Source organism: Stenella coeruleoalba, assembly GCF_951394435.1.
Source record: "Stenella coeruleoalba genome assembly, chromosome: 10".
In the NCBI taxonomy this organism is placed as follows: Eukaryota; Metazoa; Chordata; class Mammalia; order Artiodactyla; family Delphinidae; genus Stenella; species Stenella coeruleoalba.
This window is the reverse complement of record NC_137156.1, coordinates 103501713-103526679: the sequence shown is the minus strand read 5'-3', so window position 1 is coordinate 103526679 and position 24967 is coordinate 103501713. Positions and strand designations below refer to the sequence as shown.

At 54.0% G+C, this 24967-nt stretch overlaps 1 protein-coding gene across 4 annotated transcripts in view; it reads left to right on the top strand.

The window, feature by feature from the left end:
* The window catches only part of EEFSEC (eukaryotic elongation factor, selenocysteine-tRNA specific), a 158304-nt gene that overhangs the window by 2496 nt on the left and 130841 nt on the right, over positions 1-24967 (top strand). For 2 of the 4 annotated variants that reach the window (XM_079933164.1, XM_079933160.1), the window contains exon 1: positions 4751-5053. The exons of the other annotated variants lie outside the window; for them this stretch is intronic. In XM_079933164.1, the coding sequence (XP_079789290.1) occupies positions 4753-5053 (301 nt within the window). In that variant the 5' untranslated portion in view covers positions 4751-4752. Of the gene's footprint in view, positions 1-4750; positions 5054-24967 lie in introns of those variants that run through there. 4 annotated transcript variants of the gene reach the window in all.

Below are 24967 nucleotides of genomic sequence, written 5' to 3'. Positions count from 1 at the left end.
ATAGACTAATGGAATAGAATAGACAGCCCAGAAATAAACCCTCAGTATATCAGCAAGAGTGCCAAGACCATTCAAAGGGGAAAGAGCTGAAACTTAATTCTTTTTTTTTTTTTTTGTCGGCCATGCCACGTGGCATGTGGGATCTTAGTTCGAACCTGTGTCCCCTGCAGTGGAAGCGCGGAGTCTTAACCACTGGACCGCCAGGGAAGTCCAGTAACTAAGTCTTGATTTGGTGACTTGAGGCTTAGCATAAGCCACTGCGTTTTGGGCCCATTGTCTTATTTTTAACAATTTCCCCCTTTTGACCAGTCTCTCAGCCTGAGGGATGCAATACAAATTGAAGGCATTAGCGCTATTCCCAGCTACCACTCTGGAGGCCTCGCAGCTTCTGCTGACCCTCTGTGTGGTGCTCACAGGTTATGACGTCAGGTTCACGTTCTCTGCCAGTCTTTCTTTCGTTCTTTTTCTGATGTTTCAGTCGTAGGGAGATCGTTTGCTTGGTGCTTAGTGGCTGCAAACATGCATAAAGCTCTTGAGAGAATACAACGCACGACAAAGATTATTACGATGATTACGAGCAGGATAATTCCCAGTGTCTGGGGTGCGCTTCAGAGCCATGATCCCCAAGATCCAAACCAATCAGAATCAAAATCAAAGAAAGTCCCTGTTGAAGGAGTCCCCTGTGTAAGCTAATGGGCTTAGTCCCTGGTCTTGTATTCCCACATTCTCGCCCCCCTTTCTGATCGTTGCCAACCTCATTGGCATGCTTGTTATTTCAGCCCCAGGCTGATTTCTGGGGACAGAAGGAACACCTTAGAGGTGGTACAAAGGCATAAAATTAAATAAAGTTGATCCACATAGTGAGAACATTATTGCCTTTTTAATTCTAATTCAGTGAGTCTTAGGGGGTGGAGTGTGACTTTAACCCCTTTCTAACGCTTGCTAATCTCTCTTTTTATTAACGATCCTGATTCTGAGGTTGTTGTGGTTCCCAGCTATTTATGGCAAGTGATAATGTTTTTCTGTGTAAGGGAGATACTTTTATTTATTTAAGTCAAACTTAAAGAAAAATATGAAGTTGTAGGTGGTACCTGGATATTGCATAAATTATGAAGATGATTCATATCACTGAGGTTGAAAACAACCTGACATAAAACAAGGATCAGCTGGCAGGGAGCAGAGGGCCTGAGCAAGTCACCTCTCCTGGCCCTCTTCCCTCTGCTGTAAAGTAGCGATAACAGCACCTCCTGGGATTATTAAAAGAATTCAGTGAGACCTTTTACAATGGGCTCAAGCACTGGGAGGGGCACAGAAAATGGCATCAGAGCTTTGGAACATAAAGACATGGGCTATCTCTCCCTTGGATATCTGCCTGCTGTGTGTGCGTCCTGCCCTTCGTGGTAATTTTGTCATGCTTTTCAAACAGAAACAGTACCCGAGGGCACTCACTGGAATTGCTTTGGAGCCCGAGGCAGGAAGCGGGGCTGGGGACGGGGTCAGGTTAGCCAGGGTGAGGCCTGTGCCTCCGATTGCAACCTTCTCTGCTGGGGAACAGTTTCCGTCCGTCTCAGCAGGCACATCCCACCGCCGTGGGGAAACCCGACAGCAGATGCCGAGAAAGCAGCTGGAGCCTGCAGGTCCCCTGGGCTCCATCTGGACCATCGTCCCACTGGCATCCCACTGGCGTCACATGGCAGTGGGGTCAGAGGTCAGGGCAGTCTGGGCGAAAGCAGCAGGTCTGACCAGCGGACAGGCCGTGAGGCTATTTCCAGTGTAGGTCTTAGCTGTCAGACTCTGATTCTCTGACCAGGTGGGAGGGAGTTAGGAGCCCTTCACTGATTTAATAAATGGGAAGAGACTCCACACTCCAAGTAAATGTTTGTATTAGTTTCCTATGGCTGCAGTAACAAATTGCTACAAACTTAATGGCATAAAACGACACACAGGTATTCTCTTACAGTTCTGCAGGTCAGTGTCCAAAATGGGCCTCACTGGGCTAAAATCAAGGTGTGGGCAGGGCTGCGTTCCTGTCTGGAGGCCCTGGGGGAGCACCCACAGCCTGGGTTTTTCCAGCTTCTACAGGCTGCCCACCTTCCTGGACTTATGTTCTGCTTCTGCCTTTAAAAACAGTAACGGCCAGCAGCGTCTTCTCATGACACCATCTCTGGTTCTGATCCTCCCGCCTCCCTCCTGTAACGACCCTGGTGACTACATCAGGCCCGCAGGATAATCCAGGGTGAGCTCCCCACCTCCCCCATCCCTGCCATCGCAAGATCCTTAACTGAATCACACCTGCCAAGTCTCGTTACCGTGGAGGGCAACACCATCACAGGTTCCAGGACACGGACATCTTTGGAGGCCACTGTTCTGCTGTGGCCAGGCTTCCCTCCAGGGGTCCCATTAGGGCCCAGACTGATTTCCCCAGGCTTTAGTCCAGTATCAGAGAGCACACTTTTCTATTGCCTGTCCTGGAAAAAATTCCAGGGTTTTCTCCGACTGTGCTAACTTGGGTCACACGCTCACTGCCAAACCAATGGTCATGGCTACTGGAATGGACCTGAGTCTCAGGCTCCTAGAGCTAGCGTTCAGTCAGCCCCCATCGTGACCTGGAGGAAAGGAGTGTGAGACCTCCAAGGAGAGTTGAGGAGTCTTACAGAAGAAGAGGGAGGGGACGCCAACCACTGTAGACCTTAAAGAGTTTGTATCCATATCCAGGTGGAAAGTGTGCTCCCAGGCACACAGCCAGCACGAGGTAGGGCCGTGATTTGAACCTGTGTGGGGCCAGTTCTTGCCAGGACATCAGCTCCCACCCTGCAGCTAACGGGGCATTAGCAGATCTGTTCAGTACTGGCAGTGCCATGGAGCACAGTGGTGGCCTGGGCGACAACCTCATCTGAGGTTAGTATGGGACATGTCGAGGAAGGTACGTGGTTAACACAATCACTGGCAAGGTAGACACCCTCAGAGAAAAAGGAAATTTCCATTTTACTCCTAAAAGAATCTTTAAAGCCAAACTCAAATCAAAGAGCAAAGTATAATAACTTCCTCTGAGCAAATTTATAATTAATCCTGGATTAATTGGCCTTAATGAAGTTGAATTAATTACTAGCTGTTCGTAAAGAACTTTGAACTACCTTCGTACAAAATGGCATTAAAGAAACAGAAAGGAACCAGCATCGCATTAACATTAAGAACAAATCCCCAATAATCGCTGTTCTGCAGGCCGTTCCCTGTCAGTCATTTCCCAGAGACAAGGCCCAGCCTTGGAACCCAGGCTGGGACCCAGGAGTCTGCTGCAGAGGATGGTGTCTTTGTGGGCTGGAGGTTTGGAGGTGGGTCCACTCAAGAAACAGTTATGGAGCCTTTGATGTGCCAGGCCGAGGGGAAGCAAAGATGTGTAAGGGATCCTCAGCCTGCTGGGACAGGGGAGAGCACCAGGGCACCAGCCTGGTCTAAAGCAAACTCGCCTCACTGGGGTAGAAGCCAGGATAGGGACAAAGGACAAAGGAGGGGGCGTGATGTGACCTGCATTTTGCTGGCAACAGGGCTCCAGTTCCTACAGGGTGTCCCTCACACTCCCTGGCTCTTGGAGTGAGCTTATGACTCACACCTGCCTAGGCAGAGGTCTGTATTTCTCTGCTTGGTGCAGGGGCACAGCTGACCCCAGGATACAGTCTGAATCTGGCTGACTTTTCAGACAACTCAGAGCTGCCGTCTCCTTGGCACTTGTGGAGACAGGGCTAGACTCCAGGCTACTGCTGGGGCAGCACCTGTCTTGGAGCCAGCTGTGGTGGGAGTTGGAGACGGTAAGACCTGGCTTAAAGCCCCAGCCCTGCCGCTGGTGAGCGTTTAGGTGTAAGTCGGGCCGGGTAACAGCTACAGCCCGCAGCCCCAAGGCTCGGCGGCCTCACCAGGCAAAATGTCTCTCAGATTTCACATAGAAACACTCTCGTCTCTTGAAAAGCGGGAAGATGGGGCAATGTTGGGCTAGCATTCCTGCCTGGTGTCACTTGGCCAAAGCTGAGCCGTGGCTCCCCATCTGTGGCCACAGGACATGTGCTCTCCACCTCCGCAGTCTCCACCACCCCGGGCACCTTAAACCCTGCTGATTACTCTCTGGCGAGTCACCTGCCTGGCCAGGGCAGACATTTAAATTTGTGATCCGTGTTATTGCCCGTGGGCGACACCTTTTCTGTGGGTAACATTTCAAGAGAATGAGCGTTGCGGGCCCTCCCCAGCACGGGCGCACTCACACGACCTTCTGCGTACAGTTTGGCGGCCCCCTGAGGCCAGGCTGACTGCCCGGTCCGAGATTCTCCGAGCAGCCTTCCCAGGTTTCCCGCGCTGGCTCTTAGGCAGGACTGGCTCAGCTTCGCGGCCCGCCCTCCGTGCCCCGGGCCTGGTGCTTCCACCGCTGCTGTATTTCCCCAGGGCTTCTCGGCGTCCGTAGCGGTCTGGTTCCGTCTTTACTCCCGGTTATTGTTCCCCCCCACCTCCGGGTCCCCCATGTCCTGCGGGGAAAGCGACCTGTCCCCGCGTGGTGGACAGAAGGCGCCGGGTGCCCAGAGGGCGCTCAGCTAGAGCCCGTGGAAACGAACGAACGAACGAACGCGAGGACTGACGGAGGTCGGCCCCGGCGCCTGGCTCCCCGGCTCGGGGGACTGACCGCGCGGCCGGAAGCTTCGGCGCCGGAACGTGCGAGCGGGGCGCGGGCGGCGGGGGCCGGCTTAGCGGGCGGACCGCAGCGGCGGCATGGCGGGCCGGCGGGTGAACGTGAACGTGGGCGTCCTGGGCCACATCGACAGCGGCAAGACGGCGCTGGCGCGCGCGCTCAGCACCACAGCCTCCACCGCCGCCTTCGACAAGCAGCCGCAGAGCCGCGAGCGCGGCATCACGCTCGACCTGGGCTTCTCGTGCTTCTCGGTGCCGCTGCCCGCGCGCCTGCGGCCGGCGCCGCTGGGGGCCGAGCCCGAGCCCGGGGCCGAGCCGCGGCTGCAGGTCACGCTGGTCGACTGCCCCGGGCACGCCTCCCTCATCCGGACCATCATCGGCGGTGAGCGCGGGCGGGCGGGGGGTGCGGGGCTCGGACGCGCCGGGGCGGAGGCGCCCGCCGGGAAGTCTCTCGCGCCGCCCCCAAAACAGCGAAAGTGTTTTTTACCACATGCGTTCGTAATACACTGCGTTCGTAATACACAAACAGGTTAGGGAAACTCAGAGACCCTGAAAGTGCCCAGAAGGCGTCCACTCGCTGTCTTTTGGTCTCCTGCTGCCCATCTCTGGAGTCAGCCGCTGTCCCGTCCTGTGCCATTTCGGAGGAACTCCGTGTGCAGGCAGCGTTCCTATGTATATGTCGACCCCTCCTTTTCTCGTTCTTTTTTTTTTTTTTTTTCACAAAATGGTAACACCACTCTATTGAGTACTTCACTCAATACTCAGGCCTGCCCATTCGTACATATAAAGCAACATCATTCTTTTTAAAGGTCACATGAAATTCCGTTGTACACTTGCACCACCGTTTTCTGAATGTCTTAGTGATGGACATTTATGTCGTTACTCATTTTTGCTAACGATGCTTCAGTGAGTTTTATAGAACAGACGTCTTTGGTGGGTGTGCTAGTGTGTCTGTAAGGAAAGACCCTAGAACTGAGATGCTGGGGCAGAGAGTCGTGGTGGGTACTGCCCAAAAGCCTTCGTGAGATGTACCATTTAATTAATTTAAATTATACAAGTAGTACATGAATACATTCTACTTCTGAAGAAATAGAACGTTACAAACCAGGTAGAAGGCCCCTAATTACCCCTCCCATCTCGCCAGAGGAAGCCACTAGTACACCTCTGTGGATTACTTTTCCACACCCATTTCAGTATACTTGACTCCATGGACAGGTGTTTTGTTTATATAGAAAAATGGTAGCACGTGGCACAAAGGGTGTATATATAGTTCAGAGACTCCTCACTGCTGACCCAGGGACCTGGTACCTCCCTGCTTTCCACTTCCTCCAGACCCTTCCGGTGGCATTCTCTGCACCCGCGAGTACGTATAGGAACACTTCTTGGTCAGATGGTTTTATCGGCCTGCTGGTGGACAGCTGCACTGGTTGCTTGCTGGGCATAGCGGGCCCTGCTGTATGATGAGTGTTGAGTACTTTCACCTTGTCACCTCCCGTCTGGTCCATGCTGCAGGCAGTCTGAGATCATTTCCCTGTTTTCAGGAGAGGAACCGGAGGCTCGTAGAGGAGCAGGAACCTGCTCCGGTCCCCCGCCTCACATCTTCTACTCCGCCGTGTTCTAGCCACAGATGCATGTGAAGGGGCACGCGATCCTCTCTGCTCTCCCCTCCCCTTGTCACTGATTTCTGTTTGGTCACGTCCAGGTACATTTTAGGACACATTCTCTGAGCCAGTGTAGGTTAGAGGTTAAAAAATGGGAAGGCAGATTGGTGGTCTTTTCTTGTGACAGGTGTAGGGAGTGAAGGACATGCTTCTGGAGTCTGTGGTGAGGGCTGGCTTTCTCCCTCACTGACCTTCTGACCTCGGATGTGATTCTGGACTGTCCACACTCTGGCAGATCTCAACTGGCTTTGCTTTTCTTGCACGTTTGCCACTTCCCGGGCAAACGCTGCAGGGAGTGTGGTGGTTACTGTTCAGCCATCGAGGGGCTTGGGACTCGGGGAGGCTGCTAGGAAGTGGCCGACCCAGGGCTCTGCTTGACTCCAAAGCTGCCACTTCCCGGGTCACTGTGCTCTGCCCTCCCCTTCCACGTGTACGTTCGTGGTGTTTCTTCATGGGACAGAAGGTTTCAGGCACCAAATTATAACGCCTCCAAGCATTTGACAAGTCCTTGGTTTAGACTGTAAATTGTTGAAGAAATGAAGAGGGATTTCTCTCCTGTCGTAGGAACATTGCGGCTCTTACGTTTCTCTCGCCCCTGAGAGGGGAGACTCTCCTTGTCTTCTTACAGGTGTTAACATGTGACCTGAGCACATTGCAGTGGTGGGACCAGGGCTGCTACTCTTCTTCCTTCAATAGATGAGATTCCCACCCTCCACTCAGGGAAGTGAGAAGAAAAAGTGGCTTTTTTCTTTGGGGGGGAAAGGAGCTGCATCTGAGTGTCTGCCAGGGTCCACGCCTGTGGCTACAAACTTGCGTCTGTGCGATAACGCTGAGTGATGGGGGTGTAGGGGGGCATGGGCCCCACTCTTCTGATGAGAAAACTGAAGCTTGGAAAGTCAAGTTCCCTGGGCAGGCGTTGGGACCTGCTCTGCCACCTCTGACCCGGGTCTGGTGAATCCCCTTCGTTATCCTCATGTTGCAGAGGCCACGTGTGTCTTTACTTGTCCTTCCTCTCCAGACTGTGGGCCCTCCCCTCCTCCCTCTGCTGACCCCCCACACGGTGGACAGTCTGCTCCTTTTATGGATGTCTTCAGATCAGGTCAGCCGTCAGCTGAAGACTGTCCGGGCGCTCATTGCCCCCCCCAGTGACCCACGATCTGGCCTCTGCCCTCTCCTGAGCCTCATCCATGGCTCCTGACCTCCAGTCACACTGGCCTCCTACTTACTGGATGGGCCAGTGTTGCACCTGCTGTGCCCTCCTCATTTAAGTCTCAGCTCGAGTGTCACCTCCTCGGAGAGGCCTCCTCTGACCTACTGGCCTAAAGTGTCCCCAGTTCTCTACCGTCATACCTCCTCATGTCCGTGTTTTGTTTCCCGCTAGCCCTTGGTGTTGTCTGATACGCGTGATGTGCTTGTTGATGGCCTCTGTCCTCCACGAGAGCATAGCAGGAATCGGGCCAGAGCCTGGCGTGGAGGAGGCACTCGGAAGTCCCAAATGAATGAAGCTGGGGTTGGGGGGTGGATCGAAAGTCACCAGCAGGGCCCCTCTGGGGGCTGACAGCAGAGCCAGGGGGAGAGTGCTGTGTGGTGTGCAGAGTGACTCATTAGGGCTCTTTGCACAGCGGTGACTTGCTTTGCGGGGCATGGTGGAGAAAGAAAAGCTTGCCCAGTGGCGGCACAGCCTGGGTGAGGCTCTGAGGCGTGAGCCTGCTGTCTTGTCTGTTCAGAGCCAGGGGTGGCTGCCAGCATTTAGCAGCTGGAAATGGGCCTGGTGAGCGGGGAGAGGTGTGGAAGGTGACGGCGGGCTCGTGTAGAGAGGTGAGTGGGGAGAGGTGTGGAAGGTGAGGGCGGGCTCGTGTAGTGGGCCTGGTGAGTGGGGAGAGGTGTGGAAGGTGAGGGCGGGCTCGTGTAGAGAGGTGAGCGGGGAGAGGTGTGGAAGGTGAGGGCGGGCTCGTGTAGAGAGGTGAGTGGGGAGAGGTGTGGAAGGTGAGACGGGATCGTGTAGAGAGGTGAGTGGGGAGAGGTGTGGAAGGTGAGGGCGGGCTCGTGTAGAGAGGTGAGCGGGGAGAGGTGTGGAAGGTGAGGGCGGGCTCCTGTAGAGAGGTGAGCGGGGAGAGGTGTGGAAGGTGAGGCGGGATCGTGTAGAGAGGTGAGTGGGGAGAGGTGTGGAAGGTGAGGGCGGGCTCGTGTAGAGAGGTGAGCGGGGAGAGGTGTGGAAGGTGAGGGCGGGCTCGTGTAGAGAGGTGAGTGGGGAGAGGTGTGGAAGGTGAGGGCGGGCTCGTGTAGAGAGGTGAGTGGGGAGAGGTGTGGAAGGTGAGGCGGGATCGTGTAGAGAGGTGAGTGGGGAGAGGTGTGGAAGGTGAGGGCGGGCTCGTGTAGAGAGGTGAGCAGGGAGAGGTGTGGAAGGTGAGGGCGGGATCGTGTAGAGAGGTGAGTGGGGAGAGGTGTGGAAGGTGAGGGCGGGCTCGTGTAGAGAGGTGAGTGGGGAGAGGTGTGGAAGGTGACGGCGGGCTCGTGTAGAGAGGTGAGTGGGGAGAGGTGTGGAAGGTGAGGGCAGGCTCGTGTAGAGTGGGGAGAGGTGTGGAAGGTGAGGGCGGGCTCGTGTAGAGAGGTGAGCGGGGAGAGGTGTGGAAGATGAGGGCGGGATCGTGTAGAGAGGTGAGTGGGGAGAGGTGTGGAAGGTGAGGGCGGGCTCGTGTAGAGTGGGGAGAGGTGTGGAAGGTGAGGCGGGATCGTGTAGAGAGGTGAGCGGGGAGAGGTGTGGAAGGTGAGGGCGGGCTCGTGTAGAGTGGGGAGAGGTGTGGAAGGTGAGGGCGGGCTCGTGTAGAGAGGTGAGCGGGGAGAGGTGTGGAAGGTGAGGGCGGGATCGTGTAGAGAGGTGAGTGGGGAGAGGTGTGGAAGGTGAGGGCGGGCTCGTGTAGAGAGGTGAGTGGGGAGAGGTGTGGAAGGTGACGGCGGGCTCGTGTAGAGAGGTGAGTGGGGAGAGGTGTGGAAGGTGAGGGCGGGCTCGTGTAGAGTGGGGAGAGGTGTGGAAGGTGAGGGCGGGCTCGTGTAGAGAGGTGAGCGGGGAGAGGTGTGGAAGATGAGGGCGGGATCGTGTAGAGAGGTGAGTGGGGAGAGGTGTGGAAGGTGAGGGCGGGCTCGTGTAGAGTGGGGAGAGGTGTGGAAGGTGAGGCGGGATCGTGTAGAGAGGTGAGCGGGGAGAGGTGTGGAAGGTGAGGGCGGGATCGTGTAGTGGGCCTGGTGAGTGGGGAGAGGCGTGGAAGGTGAAGGTGGGATCGTGTAGTGGGCCTGGTGAGTGGGGAGAGGTGTGGAAGGTGAGGCGGGATCGTGTAGTGGGCCTGGTGAGTGGGGAGAGGTGTGGAAGGTGAGGCGGGATCGTGTAGTGGGCCTGGTGAGTGGGGAGAGGTGTGGAAGGTGAGGGCGGGCTCCTGTAGAGAGGTGAGCGGGGAGAGGTGTGGAAGGTGAGGGCGGGCTCCTGTAGAGAGGTGAGCGGGGAGAGGTGTGGAAGGTGAGGGCGGGATCGTGTAGAGAGGTGAGTGGGGAGAGGTGTGGAAGGTGAGGGCGGGATCGTGTAGAGAGGTGAGCGGGGAGAGGTGTGGAAGGTGAGGGCGGGATCGTGTAGAGAGGTGAGCGGAGAGAGGTGTGGAAGGTGAGGGCGGGCTCGTGTAGAGAGGTGGGTGGGGCTTAGGTCGGTCCCGCGGTGCAGATTTCTTCTAAGGGCCTTGGGATGCTTTTAAAGTAGGTTTGTGATGTGATGAGGCCGGAGCTTTAGAAAGAGGCAAGGTGGCTGAGCAGGGACTCCAGCGGGCAGCGCACCTGTGCCCGGATTGCTGGGAGGCGGGGCTGCCGCTGCAGTTCCCAGCTCACTGGCAGTGATTCAGACCCCTTGCTAAGTGCCCTGTCCGAAGCAGAGGGAAATCAGAGTGACTGTCAGAGTTCCATGATGATAGCTCTAAAGTTTAGTGTATCTTAAAGCCAGCTCTCTTTAATTCCATCGCTCCCCCAAAGTACTTTCATGTACAAAAAGATCACTTTTTAACTTAGAGAAAATTGGGTTTTATCTCCTTGGTCCCTGTGGCCATAGGTGAAACTCCTAAGTGGTGCTGGGGGTTAATAGTGACAACAGTACTTAGCATGTATTTAGCGCCAGCATTGTGACTTTTTTTGTTTGTTTAACCCTCACAGCAATCCTGGGAGGTAAGAGGTGATACTCCCATGGGACGGGTGACGAGGCAGAGGCTCAGGGAGGTTAGGGAACACAGATCAGAAGGGTCAGAGCTCGTCTGAACCCACGCTGATCTGCCCTTGGAGCAGTGGCATTCTCAGTGTGAGTGGACAAGGGGGCCTGTCCGCTCCAGGCCCTCTGATAGTGTTTCTGGGCAGTATTTTTCTCTGATGTGTTTTAGAGTATAAATCTTTCAGGGTTAGAACTTCAAAAAGATTCAGTAATGTATGTTTTAAAGACTTGGGTGGGAGTGAGGGACTTGGACCCATCCTCAATCTCATGCTGGCAGGAAGGACGGGGTCTGAAAAATGCTGGTATCTTGGCTTGGCAATTTATAGTCCTCTGGTGGCTGCCACGATTAACAGTGCATTGTCTCCCCGTCTTTTGTTCCTGTGGTTAATGAACAGCAGCTCTTTTGCCACGACTGTCACCCTGATCGCTAGCCTCCTGTGCGCCCCCCCACGCCCCTCCGTTTAAGCGGTGCTTCCTGCCAGGTTTGAGCCCTCTGGACCCCCCTGGCTGGAGCTGCTGATCTACCACAGCCTCGCAAGTGTGACTCAGGGCTCCTAGCCTTGGAGGTCAGTCGGCAGCCCTGGGGGTGCCTGTCTCTGCGGCCTGGGAGGGAGCATTCTTTATGACACTTAAGCTGCTTCCCCTTCTCTGTTTTTCCAGCTCTGTGCACGTGTGACAGCGTGGAGAAGCACGGTCCCTTTGGCCGTTTTATCCAAGAGTGCACCTGCAGTCTGTCTGAGATGCTCTCTTTGGACCCATGAGACAGGTTCATGTGCGGACGACCGTGTGTTTTCCACCCGGTTTTTACACTGCTCTTTGGGCGTCTGCGCGTAGTCCCCAGCAGGCGGCGTGGCCCAAGCAGAAACGACAAACCAGAGGCCTGGCCACCCCAGGAATATGGGTGTTTTTCTGATGCAAAACCAACCAAAACAAAAAAGACACTCTGGTTTTCTTAGCCCCTAGTCTTCTAATGAATCTGTCCAGAAATGCATTGTGTTGGGCTTCCCTGGTGGCGCAGTGGTTGAGAGTCCACCCGCCGATGCAGGGGACATGGGTTCGTGCCCCGGTCTGGGAAGATCCCACATGCCGCGGAGCGGCTGGGCCCGTGAGCCATGGCCGCTGAGCCTGCGCGTCCGGAGCCTGTGCTCCACAACGGGAGAGGCCACAACAGTGAGAGGCCCACGTACCGCAAAAACAAAAACAAAAACAGAAATGCATTGTGTTATGTTATGGTATCGTACGTTTGTCCTAAAATATTGAGGCATATTTAAAGGCCTTGATGTAAGTGGAAATGCTTCTTTAGCCCTAGCGTCTTTAGCTCCTAGAATCTGTTGGGTCTTCATTTCCTTTTCCTCAGTGCGCACTTGGCCAGGACCCCCTCTCCTTCCAAGCTCAGCGCCCTCAGCGTCTCCAGGAAATGCAAGTCCAGCTCCGTCTGTGGCAATTTCTCTGCCCCTGGATAGTGGGTGACTGCTTGGGTTTGGGTGACAGTGTGGGAGGAGCGTAACATCAGAGCCGCGGCCTTGAGTTTAAATGAATGCAGAATATTTGAGTAGGAACCAACAAGAAAGAACAGTGGAAGCAGGTAGTCATATTTCATTCTGTTGGGGTACATTCTTCTTCTCGTGGGGCTTGCCCTTGAGAACAAAACATATCAAATGTTAAATCAAAGAATATTTTGCAGTCATGCTAAGAATAGAAAATAATGCAGACTTGCCTTGATGAGACGAATATTTTGCTGGAAGGTTATAATCAAAGTCAGAAGGAAATCATAGCCACAGCTTTCGGTAAAGCTGTAATCATTTAAAATTAATTGCTTTTAAACTTTTCACTTAGCATCGCCTTCGTGGCTCTTGGGTTTTTCTTCAGAATCACTCCATCCAGGTTGGAATAAGATTTGGGCAGGCGCCTCAGGAACCAACCGGTAAATTAAGCCCTGAGATCTATTCCCCGCTCTCTCATCCTTGCATTGGCCAGGGCCTGGACCAGGCTGCGCCCGAGTCTCCGTCTGACCAGCAGGCCTTCGAGGCCGTGCTGCGCGGGGTGACAGAGATGACGGTCTCTGGAGCTCTGGGTCACCTGAGGTGACCAGGAGGCGTTCTACCTGTTGTTCCCGTTAGCCTGGAGGCCTCTGTGTGGCTCTAGGGCCAGTCCAGGGCCAGGCACAGAGTGGACAGTCAAGGCTGTTTTTAAACATTTGTATTGAGATATAATTCACATTCCATAAAATTTGCCCATTTCAAGTGCACGCTCAAGTGTTTTCATCCTCTTCACAGAGTTGTGTAGCCAGTGCCACAGTCTAAGCTCCATCACTGCGAAAAGAAACCCCACAGCCATTAGCAGTCCTGCACCTTCTCCCTGACCCCAGGCCTGGCAACCTCTGATCTACTCAGTGTCTCTGCCCATGTGCCCATTCTGGACATTTCGTATAAATGGAATCATACAATATGTGGCCTCTGTGTCTGGCTTCCAAGGTTCATCCATGTTATAGCGTGACCTATACTTCCTTCCTTTTTAAAAAATCTATTATTTTTAATTGTGGTAAAGTACATATTTCATAAAATGTACCATCTTAACCATTTTTAAGTTTATAGTTCAGTGGCCTCCATCTCTAGAACTCTTTTTATCTTACAAAAGCTAAACTCTGTGCCCATTAAACTCCCCTTTCCCTTCCCCCATCATTCCTTTTTTATGGCCAAAGAGTATCCATTATATGGATGGATCACTTTTTTAAAATCCGTTATCAGTTGAAGGACATTTACGTTGTTTTCACTTTTTGACTCCTATGAATAATCCTGCCGTGGACGTTTGTGTTCAGGTCTCTGTGTGGACGCACGTTTCCATTCTCTTGGGTTTATCCGTAGGGGTGGAATTGGTGGGTCAGAGGGTAACTCTGTGTCTGCTTTTTGAGGAACTGCCAGACTGTTTTCCACAGCAGCTGCACTGCTTTTCTTCCCACCGGCAGTGTAGGAGGGTCTGATGTCTTCACTGCCTCGCCAGCACTTGTTGCTGTCTTTTTGTTTGTACCTGCTCTAGTGCGTGTGATGTGATATCTCGTTGTCGCTGTAACTTTCATTTCCTTGGTATTTTCTTGTGCCATTTGTATATCTTCTTTGGAGAACTGTGTATTCAGATCCTATGCCCTTTTTTTCAGTTGGGTTATTTGGCTTTTATTATTGAGTTGTAAGGGTTCGTTATGTATTCTGAATACCAGTCCTTTATTAGGTATATGACTTGCAAATATTTTCTCCCATTCTGTGGATTATCTTTACTCAGTAATAGTTGAATTAAACAAATGAACACATTTTGAGAGGATTAGGTGTGCGCGACACGTTATTTAGGCTGTGGTGGGTGTGTAGGAGGCGCCATTTGCTTGTTTCTGGAAGGCCTTTAGGGCACCTCCTGACCTCTTCCTAGACCTGCCCACTCCTGTCCTTAGTGCCGACAGGAGGCAGCCCATCCTGTCTGCCCACCCCTGGGAGGGTCTCGTCCCACACTAGGGTCTTGTGCAGATATGTTTTGATGGCCCATATGCTAAAGTCTTTTTTTTTATTTTATTTTTTAAATTGATTTAATTAATTTATTTTTGGCTGCCTTGGGTCTTCATTGCTGCGCACGGACTTTCTCTAGTTGCGGCGAGCGAGGGCTACTCTTTGTTGCGGTGCACGGGCTTCTCACTGCAGTGGCTTCTCTTGTTGTGGAGCACGGGCTCTAGGTGTGCGGGCTTCAGTGGCTGCAGCACACAGGCTCAGTAGTTGTGGCTCACGGGCTCCAGAGCGCAGGCTCAGTAGTTGTAGCGCACAGGCTTAGTTGCAGCGCGGCATGTGGGATCTTCCCGGACAAGGGCTTGAACCCGTGTCCCCTGCATTGGCAGGCGGACTCTCAACCACTGTGCCACCAGGGAAGCCCAAAAGTCTTTTTTTAAAAATTCATTGCCAGCGTTTAAAAATTGGCAGATTTCCTAAAACGACCCAGAAGTTCAGTGCTTCGGGTGTGGGCAGGTGAGCAGCTGAGCTGCAGAGTCCGCGGGGCCCGGAGCCCAGGAGCTTGGGGAGCCTCCTGTCAGGGGAGGGCGGGTGTGTTTTCAGCTGGGAGATCCTTCGGGTGCTTTTAAAGAGTCTGAGGAGAGGACCTGGGACAGAGGTCTGGGGCCACTGGAGGCAGGAGGGGGACACCGCCAGGAGGGAGGGAGAGTGTGGCTCTGGGGGTACCGATGCAGGAATGCCCCGTGGAGGGCCGGAGGAGGGGCGTGTTTCCCTCTACACTCAGGGCGCCGCCCACAGAAGGGAGGCTGCGGAGGCCAGGAGCCGGCCCCAGGTCACGTGCCGGCGGCCTGGCTGCCCAAGCTGCCCTGGCGCCTCAGCCTGCACCTGCTTTGGTGGGAGCCCAGCTCCTGAGCAGCACTTTCTGTGTAAGCCAGTTTGTCAAACACAGAGACTTCCGCCTCCTTTCTCCCCGGGATTATTGGAGTTTTGTGTTCTGTTAATTGGGTCTTTTATTTTCTTACGCTTTGTGATTAGGCTTCTGCTGCTTTGAAGTGGCTGTGGCTGCATGGGGAAGGGGACTTAGTTAACGTGGGTGATCCGCTCTTGGCAGGAGAAGAAACAAGTTTTGCTGTTGAGAGAGAAGTTGACGCTCCCTCTTGCCGTACCTCTTGTGTTACGACGGTGCGTCTCTCGTCTTGGGGCCTTCAAGGAGACTAGAATAATTTCCTTTGTCTCTAACCTACTTCCCGAGGATATTTATCTGCTGGCATGCGCAGGTGCTACCTAAAGATAAACCTGACTTTTTCCTTTTAAAATTAGTGCTTGGAATTGCCAGCATTGACCTGCTTGGCCTCTGGAGCCGGCCTTGCTTGGCCACGGGGCTCCACACTTTGCTGTGGGGTTACGCAGGTGGCTTAAAGCTCCAGGAGTGGGTGGCTCGGCCTTGGTCACCTGATGCCGGGACGAGGGCTCTGCCTTCCGGTTGTACTGCGGGGTGGCACTTACTCTGCTCGGGGTCATTTCCAGGTGAATTTCAGGACCTCATGCCCTAGGCATCAAGACCCTCCTGTGTGTGTGTGGGTGTGTGGGTGTGTGGGTGTGTGGGTGTGTGTGGGTGTGTCCGTCCCCAGCGTTCCCTGCTCTCTAAAATGATGATCTGTTCAGAGACGGTCCTCAGAGCATCTGCTCTAGAGAAAAAAGACTTTCTGTAAGCCGGTCTCCATTTCCTGAGCGCTTGGTGTTTGGAGTCCGCGGACGGGCAGAGCACGGGAGGCTGGGAGAAAGCTGCGGGTCACCACTGGCGTCGACCTGGCTGGGGAGGGCTGGCACACGCTGGCTGCGAGCGACAGTGTTTGAAAAGTCTGTGCAGAGCTTTCCCAGCGCCACGCAGAAGGATCCTCTGTGCTGGTGGGAGTGTCTTCCAGCGGCGCAGCCCAGGGTGGCAGCCACGTAACCGAGGAACTGAAACTGTAATTTGATTTTCGTTAAGTCACCTTTCAGTAGGCAGCTCTCGACCTGCTATCCAAGTGCCTGCTGGGCTGGCTTCTTCATCAGTGAGCCCACAGGCCCCCAGACTCCACGCTTCAAGACCCCATCCCCACCCCCGCTTGGCAGTAAGTGCCCACAGTGGGGCAGGCCAGCCACGCGGTCCTCAGCGTGTCCTCCTTCGCCCTCACGGACTCCTTACAGACTCTTGCCTGTCCTTCGCCTCCTCTGCCCATCACCACAGCTGCTCCTTGGACAGGCCTCTGTCCACTCTGCACTGGGCGAGCACGACCTGCCTGCAGTGTCTCGATTCCAGCCCCCTCTTGAAACTGCCCTCCCCTCTGTGGCCCAGAACTCTTTCTAAACGGCTAATGTGGTTATTTGACTCCCCTGTCTAAAAGTCTTCCTTTGCTCTCTGTTGGCATAAAGGCTAAACTCCACATAGGCTGACAGGGCACTTCCTGATGGGTCGGTGTCTCTGTGTCGCTCAGGACTCCAGGCTTAACGAGCTGCCTGCAGGTCTCTGGACAGACAGACCGGGGTCTCTCGTGGTGTCCTCTGGCTACACCACGTCTCTGGGAAGCCTCACCGTCGGCCCTCCCCAGCCTCGACCAGGTGAGGGTCTGTACCATCCCGCGGGGCCCCCAGACCCCTTGTCCTCCCATCTGTTGTCATTGCATTTACTCGACCTGATCCCTTTGAGGATGGGGTCCTGCTGTCATCCGACTCCAGGACCAAGGGCAGGGCCTCGGTGCAGGCATGCAGCATGGACGAGTGAGTGAATGAATGAATGAGCGGGTGACAGGTCGTTTCCCTCTGCCCGCGGCCAGCAGCCAGCCTCCTGTGGGGCTTCAAGCCACCGGCCGGCCACACAGGGTTCACAGCCGAGCAAGCCTGCCTGGAGGTTAGACAAGTTAATCTTTCAGTGGAAATTCAATCCTCATATTTCATTTTCAGGCCACTTTGCGTAGCAAAGTAGTTTAACTCAGAGCAGATTTCTGCTGTGCTGATGGTTAATTTCATGGCCCACAGAGGGTCAGCACACTGATGCTGGGGACACGGCGACCCCGTGCAGCTCACCGCACACGGCGAGGGCCCGCAGCCCTGTTGTTTTAGAGAAGCAGTTTTCAAACATCCTTCAGTGGGCTGATTTTGAGTTAACAGGGGTGACCTTTTCAAGAGCATTTTTAAAAGCTATAACATAGATCCCTCCCAGACCGTATATTTTCCTTTCTCCACGCAGTTCAAAGGGGCTGAGTTGTCTCATAGGTTTTTGCAGGCAATCTTCAGCTTGACCCTGGTTGTTTAAATCTGCCGGAGGAAATTTGAACAAACTTGTACTTTGGTAATTCTTCTGCCTCTGTGAACCTTTAACCTTAAGGTTTCTTTCAGAGCCTGGGGCTGCATTGTCACCAGCCGTCCCTGCTGGGGCTCTCAAAGGCCATTGTTTAGCGCGTCTGTTTTCACTTTGCTACTGGAGTTCTCTGGAGGAAGGGTATTAATTCAGACCTGATCTGAGACAGGACGAGGACTTCTAAACTTGCCCCGGAGCTTGGGGACTGGGAAATGAGCATAATGTGAGCCTGTGGCCCGGCACGGTGTCCTGCAAGCAGCCTGTGAAGCTGAGGGGAGGAGGCCCTCCAGAGGCGGGCTGGCGTGGTAGCTTCCAGCAGGTGACCCAGCTCAGCCAGGTCTTGTCGGACAACATGACCAGAAGTGGCTGCTGTCCCTGGTGGCCAAGCCTGGGGTCCGAGTCCCTCCTGAATGTAGACTTCCTGGAGCACCAGGTTCTTCGGAACCCGGGAGGCTGGACATGAACTCGGGGTCCACACACCCTTACAGAGCCCTCGTGTGATGAGATGCTCCGGGGGAAAGAGAACAGGCTCCCCAGGCCAGAGGGCACAGGCTGGACACTGGGTCTGCCAGTTTCTCCATCGAGTTCTCCATGTGTTTCCCCGAAGGAAAGCTCAGAGACCCCGAAAGTGTGTGATGCCACGGTCCTGGCATCAGGGGTGCTGTAGCGTCTGAGATGGACCCTGCCCACCCCTCTCCTGACACCTGTCTCCTGCTGGCTCCTGGTTCGTTCTGCCACCTGCTCTTTGCAGTAAGGTTGGGCGCTGTTTGCATAGGTTAGCCTGGTTCCTTGGCTGTCTTTCCCTTCTCTTCCCAGGATTCTTAGTGTCCTGAAATCTGGCTAGGTGACCTAATTCTGTAAGATCAGACGTTGCAGAAGGAAAGGCATGTCGATGCATTCATTCATTCATTCATTCTGCAAACCCTGACCCACCTACTGCACGCTAGGAGCAGGGTTTACGTGGGTGAGCCGGGCAGAAGTGGAGCGCAGTGTGCATCGTGGAGGAGGCGGGTGTTACGGAAGTGAGCAGCAGCACGCAGCATGCAGTTGTGAGCGTGCTGGGAAGGACAAGGTGGGACGCCCGCAGAGGGAGTAGCACGTGGCAGGGGTTTGAGGTAGGAGATGGTCAGGCTGCTCCACACATGAGAGGCTCAGTCTGGCTGACCGTGTCAGAGCCAGGGTCCACAGAAGGAATCTGCCGTGGGGCTGGCGTGTCTGGACGGATATATATATGTAGAGTCTGTCCATCTTGGCTTTGCTGGAGGTTAAAGCAGCCGCATGCCCTGTGGTTCTGATAGGGAGACAGAGAACGGGAGGGAGGGCCGCAGCCAGCCTCCTGTCTGGCCTCCGCAAGGCCGTCCTGTCGGCTGCATGCACCTGAGCCCTGTTTCTGGTCTTGGACCCCCGTTTTCTTCCCGTGCTAGAGGAAGGGGCTGACGTGGAAACAGGAGGCGGCAGGTAACCCTGGCATAACGTGAGCTGGACAGCTGTCACGACTCTGGGGCCGTGGCTGGCCGTTTAACACTGGCCCTTTGACCACCTGTGGTTCACACGTTCCCGAACCACTGAGCCAAGCTCTGGGCATCACAGCTGGTATGTAAAGGAGCTGAAGTCGCTGGCACCCAGCCCACCTCCTGACTCCTGGCCGCAGGCATGCAGACACTCCCGAAACATTCTCTCGTCCCCGTTCCTTCCGGGGTGCCCACTGGGTTGAAGGTAATGCACTGGGGGCAGATTTTGCCTTTTCTTGCCCAGAAATGAGTTTGGCGTGAGATTTGGCCCATCCTGGCTTGTGCCCGGAAGGGTGGAAGAGTGGGTGCAGCATCTGGGTGGCTCATAGTTCGGAACAGAACTGGAAGACTCACTCAGAGAAGACCAGGGCTTCCCCTGGAGGTTCCTGCCAAGTAGGCCTGGCCTCAGACTGGACTGGATCTTTGCCTTTGCTCTTGTCATTTTACATCCTTTGAGGCTCTCTTGCGATGCCAGGTTGGTCTTCTGGGCATGGAGCCCTGTCCCCAGGTTGCAGGTAACCCTGCAGGTCGGGGCTTCTCAGAAAGAAGAGGAACCACGACTGATCTTTCGGTGTTCCTCTGAGAAACAACAACGTGGGTTCCCTCTGCCTTTTTTTTTCTCCTTCTAAAATCAAATGGAATCTTCTCCTGGCAAATATTTCCTAGATTAAAAAAAGTACTGTATACTGTTATTGTAGATTTATTAGTCAATTCTAAAAGTTTTTTAAAGTAGGCGAAAAGAAAACTTGCCGTGGTAACCAGTAAAGTTTTTTTAATTAATTATTTGTTTTTATTTTGGCTGCACCAGGTCTTAGTTGCGGCATGTGGATTCTTAGTTGCGGCATGCATGCGGGATCTAGTTCCCCGACTGGGGCTCGAACCTGGGCCCCCTGCATTGGGAGGGCGGAGTCTTACCCGCTGGACTGCCAGGGAAGTCCTGAGGAATGAATCTTTTCTAGGAAAGATAAGAGTCAGTTATTTTGGGTCTGATTTCTTCATCTGAATCTTTCCCTCTTCCTCTTACCTCATGGTCTGTCCCGGAAGGCAGTCTGGGGACACTGTGGCAAGCACCCTGGACACAGATGTGTGTCATCCTTTCCCAACACCCCTCCGGGCCGCGGAGAGGCAGCTGTACGCCTGCCTGCGAGCCGTCCACGGGTGCTGGGTGGAAACGTCTCCGCGCCGACTCGGCACTGTTCAGTGCACAAGAGGGCAGTGTTTGCTTGCGGTCCTGGATGGAGATGATCACTGTGGAGGGTAACAGGTCAACAGAGTTAGAATGACCTCGGGCTTTTCCAAGACAAAATAAACCATAAGCTGCAGCCAGGGTGGCGTCCCATATACGCCTTTAAGTGGTGACCCCTCCAGAAAAGAGCTGCTCGCTATCTTTTTTTTTCCTTAAAAAGAAAAATATTGTTTCTTTCAGTGTTCGTTTTTTATTTTTTTAATCAATGGAAGTATCGTTTGCAACCTTGTACCTACAGTGGCAGAGGTTAAAGAGTGTTGCGAAAGCAAAACAAATGCCTTCCAATTAAAAACCATACGGGAAGATTTCTGTTTGAAGCAAGGGGTCAAATGTGTATTCTCCCCTTTTCACATCATCAGATTATGTGACTTAACTTTGAAAGCGTCTGAAGATGTGGGCCCGGCTGTCAGTCCTCTCCACTCAGTTTGCTCTCACTTTGTGAGCCCATGGTGCTAACCAAAGCAGGGGGTCTCCAGGAGAAGAAGGTGGCCTCCCGCCTCCCGGAGGGACAGGGTCCCACCGAGCGGAACCGTTTCTGCGCTTGTATGAGGACGTGCCTGTTTCCAGCTCTTAGGTGGTGTTTTCCGGGAGCGGCTTTCAAAGGCTGAAAGTCACGTATTGGTGCACGGCCCCTCCCCCCACCATATCCCCCACCCCAGACTCGGGATCTCAAACCCTCTTTGTTCCTGCCCGACCTGGAAGCACTGGTTTTGGGTGCCTCCAGGATGTGAGCACCCCAAGCAAGGCCCAGCACCCCAAGGCAGCAGGCGGAGGTGGAGCTCAGGCGTGGCCCAACCTGGCTCTGGGCAGCCCAGCGCAAGGCCACTTTTCTAACTGAGCCTGTTACACCTGAACCGCAGGTGATTACCTCACTCAGGTGGCTGTATCAGAGGAGCTGTCTGCAGAGCTTCCGGCACACGCTTGGGATGGTTGTGATGACCCCTGTGCCCCGACCGTGAGAAGCATACGGGGTGCAGGTTGTTGACGTGAGGCCAGAGGCGCGGACGCGGACGGCTGTTCGGTGATGTGCAGCTCGGCCCCTCTGAGCACGTGCGGCGGGGGTGGAGTCTGGGCGGGGATGCCACGCTGCCGCCCAGTCCCCTGCCCTCCGACGACGGCGGCCGACAGCCGTCCAGGGGGAAAGCTGGGATCCCAGACTCAGCCTGTGTGAGACCACACGTCTTCTAATCTTTCCTAGTCGCAACGCAAATCTTCCAAGTTTAGTGCGTCTACAAGATAGACGCCGCGTGCGCGGTGGGTATGTTAGCACATGTGACACCCTCGCCGTCATTAGTTGAACAGTGGCGTCTAATACAGAATTTGAGTTTAACACTACCAGTGCGGAGAGCCATGGGTGGCCTTCTCGTTTGCTTCCCTGTGAAGCCCCTGTCCTGGCTTTTATTAGAAGGGTCTGCGTAGGAAAGGAAGCCTGAGCTGAGGCTTTCAAAAGGCGCTCATGCCATGTTTTTCCAGGAACGTAATTTCTGAAAAATGCCAGAACCCTCAATTTCCAAAGGAGCCTGGTTTGTAAGGGGAATGAAAAGTTGTTTCTGCGTGTGGATTCTGAGTTGTTTTCCATCTTCACTGCCCGAGGCAGGGTTGGCAAGCGGGGCACGGGACAGATGTTCCTTGGTAGTAATTTCCAGGCAGATTCTTGAATGCCTCGTATACTCTGGGTCACCGTCAGCTCATAATGGAGCAAGATTGAGCGAGAATTCCTGCAATGAGAGACGTGAACGGCACACCGGAGAGATATGATGGCGCAGATAGGGGGCATTCTGTGAGAAAATATTTCCTGTGCTATCTGTAAAATTCAGATTGAATAACCATTCTGAAGTGCTCCCTTTTAAAAGAGTTCCTTCCACAAGCATTGCAGGCTGAGTAAATACTAATAATTTTTATTTCCCTCTCCTTATCGGTCCCCTTACTGAAATGTTCCTGCACAGCCTATCTGGTCTTTTCAAGTGAACATCAAATGATTAGTGTCAGCCTCCAATTTGAATTATGATCCGCATTTCAAAACACAAACTGCTGCTCAGCTTCTGCCTTTGGAGGCAGTTATCAATATTTACCAATACTGGGGAAGGGCTGGAGAGGGAGGGTATGCTGCTGAAGCGTGGCCCCAGACGCAGAGGCGCGGGGAGGTGTGTGCCCACATGTGCAGGGGGCACAGGGCCTTCCCCGGGCGCCCACCCGCCGCCTCTCAGGTGGGTGAGGGGTTGTGTGGCCCCGGGGACTCAGAGGAGGTTGGGAAAGCCGTTCCCGACGCCAGTAGGAAATGCCCGCTCTGGCCTCTGCTCTCCGAGGCCCTCCCCTCTCTTTCCTGGGGACTACCCAGCGTGCCTGGTGTGGGTGCCCTGGGGGGGAAGGGCTGCTCTGAGACCACATGGGCCTGAGGCCACCCCACGGCCTAGAAGGCAGACACACGGGAGCAGAGTGTGCTGACGTCCCCCCTAAAATACGTTTATGACTCTTACCTCCACGTTGCAGCCCAAGTATACTAGGCGGCCTTCTCTTATATCTTAGTAGACTTTCAATTCAGCTTTGAATAATTCCAGTTTTTGCAGTTCTATGTTTGTATTTTGGAGCCAGTAAACCTTTTAAGTTTGCAAACACTTTAAACTTCAGTACTTTGCTTGTCGTGTCTGATTAATGGTGCCTTTGGGAAGTCTAGAGCTGGTTTCGACTTTGCCCTGTGGGACTTCCCTCAGAGTCAGGAGGCTGCAGGCAGTGGGCCCCGGCTCTGGGCTTGGAGAGACTGAAGTGGGAGTTTCGGCTCTTCTAGTAGCTTATTGCATGACTGCGGATGCTTTGCCTTTCTGAACCTTAGTTTCCTCACCTGTTTAAAAAAGGAGTAATACCTTTTCTATGGGGTTTGCCGTTGGGGTCCGCAGTGGTAACGGTGATGTGGTCAGCGGCGGCCCGGGTGCCCGCAGACCAGCACTGAGGGTCTGCACAGGATGTCCCGCTTCTCAGGGCTCGGGAGGGGCGAACGCCCCCTTCCTTCAGCGTTGCAGACAGCAGGAGCAAGCACTGAAATTATGCAAGAGCTATGTTTCAAAGAAGGGAATGAAATTCTTGAATTTTTTAAGGCAAAGAAGGGGAGGGAAGAAAATAGATTCATTGTTTTCCTTGGCTGGTCCACAGGATGCGAGACAAAGGTGGCCTCCCTCCTGTCTAATGGCATCATCGGCCTTCTTTCTTTCTCTTCCTCTTTTTCTTTTCCCCCTCCTCCACCTCCCCCCTTCCTACTTGTTCTGCAACAAAACCCCCCTTTTCTCCAAGTCGGGCTCAGGTTCTGGCCTGGGATTAAGTCTCGTGCTGTGGAGATGCTGTAAGGCTGGGACTGTTTCCTCTTTTGTGGTCTCTGGGCTCCTGGTCAGCGTTTCCTGTTTCGTTCGAAGGGAGGGGCCAGCGCCTGGCCCCGTGGCTAGTTTTGGGTCTTGTGAGGAGGTGGTAAAGAGGGGCTGTGGCTCCCGGTTCTGGGGAGTGTGCTGTGCTGTCCCTTTGTCGTCCAGCCAAGTCAGTGGGATGGTGACAGGCTGAGTTCGGCCTGAGCCAGAGTTGGAGGGAAGTGGACGTGGATGGAAACTGCGGGCTGACCGCTGGCTCAAGCGGGCCTGGGGTCTCAGGCCTGTGGAGGCTGGCAGGCGCTGGGGGAAGTTGTCTGGGAGGGCTGATAAAACCCAGCGCCACCTCACCATTCAGTATGGACCAGCAGTTTGGGCTCTGCCAGCACAGCACAGGGCAGGCTTAGCAAAGGCCAAACGGGAAAGATGAGGGCCCTGCTTTGGGGAAGCTCAGTGCAGAGAAGCTTGCCTGGCTTCTCTTTCAGACCTGAAGCGGCTTGGGTCGCGAGTGCCTTGGTTGGGCCCCAGTCACTGCTCCGCTCCGTGTGGTGCGTCTTCCCCGCCAGGGCCTGGGTCTGCAGGCATCCTTCTCTCCTGACGGCAGCGTGTGACGTCATAGCTGTGCTTCCGTCTAGGGAGTAGTGGAAAGAGCCGGGCTCGCGTGCTGGCCCAGCTTTGAACCCCAGCTGGGTATGGTGAGCTGCTTGGAACGTCAGTTTTCTCGTTGTCAAGCTGGGGAGAATCACCAGCTTGTGGGTTTTTGTGAGAATCCACGAGATGAGCTGTGGATAGTGCTTGCCTCAGTGCCTGCAGCCTGCAAAGTTCTCAGTAAATGGTGTTAACTGTTGTGATCGTGATCGTATGATTTGACTTTTTAATCTTTAAGAGACTGTTCATATAAAAATAAATCGTTCGGGACTTCCCTGGTGGTGCAGTGGTTGAGAATCCGCCTGCCAATGCAGGGTACATGGGTTCGAGCCCTGGTCCGGGAGGATCCCACATACCACGGAGCAACTAAGGCCATGAGCCGTAACTACTGAGCCCACGTGCCACAACTACTGAAACCCGCGTGCCTAGAGCCCGTGCTCCGCAACAAAGAGAAGCTACTGCAATGAGAAGCCCGCGCACCGCAACGAAGAGTGGCCCCCGCTCGCTGCAACTAGAGAAAGCCCTCGTGCAGCAACGAAGACCCAACGCAGCCAAAAACACATAAATAAATTTATTTATTTATTTTTTAAAAATTAAATAAATGAATAAGTCGTTTGTCAGAAGTCTCTCTTGTGTTTGGTGGGGAAGGAAGGCCAGATGGATGGCGACCGCTACCACGTGAATGTATGAGTTTTGCCTCTGCTTTTAAATTGGTGGTAATGTCATTGGGGAGAAACTAAATTGACACAATTGAAGTACAAGTGCTTAATTATGTTGATTTGGCTGTAAAACTGAGAGGCAGTTGGAGTTGGAAG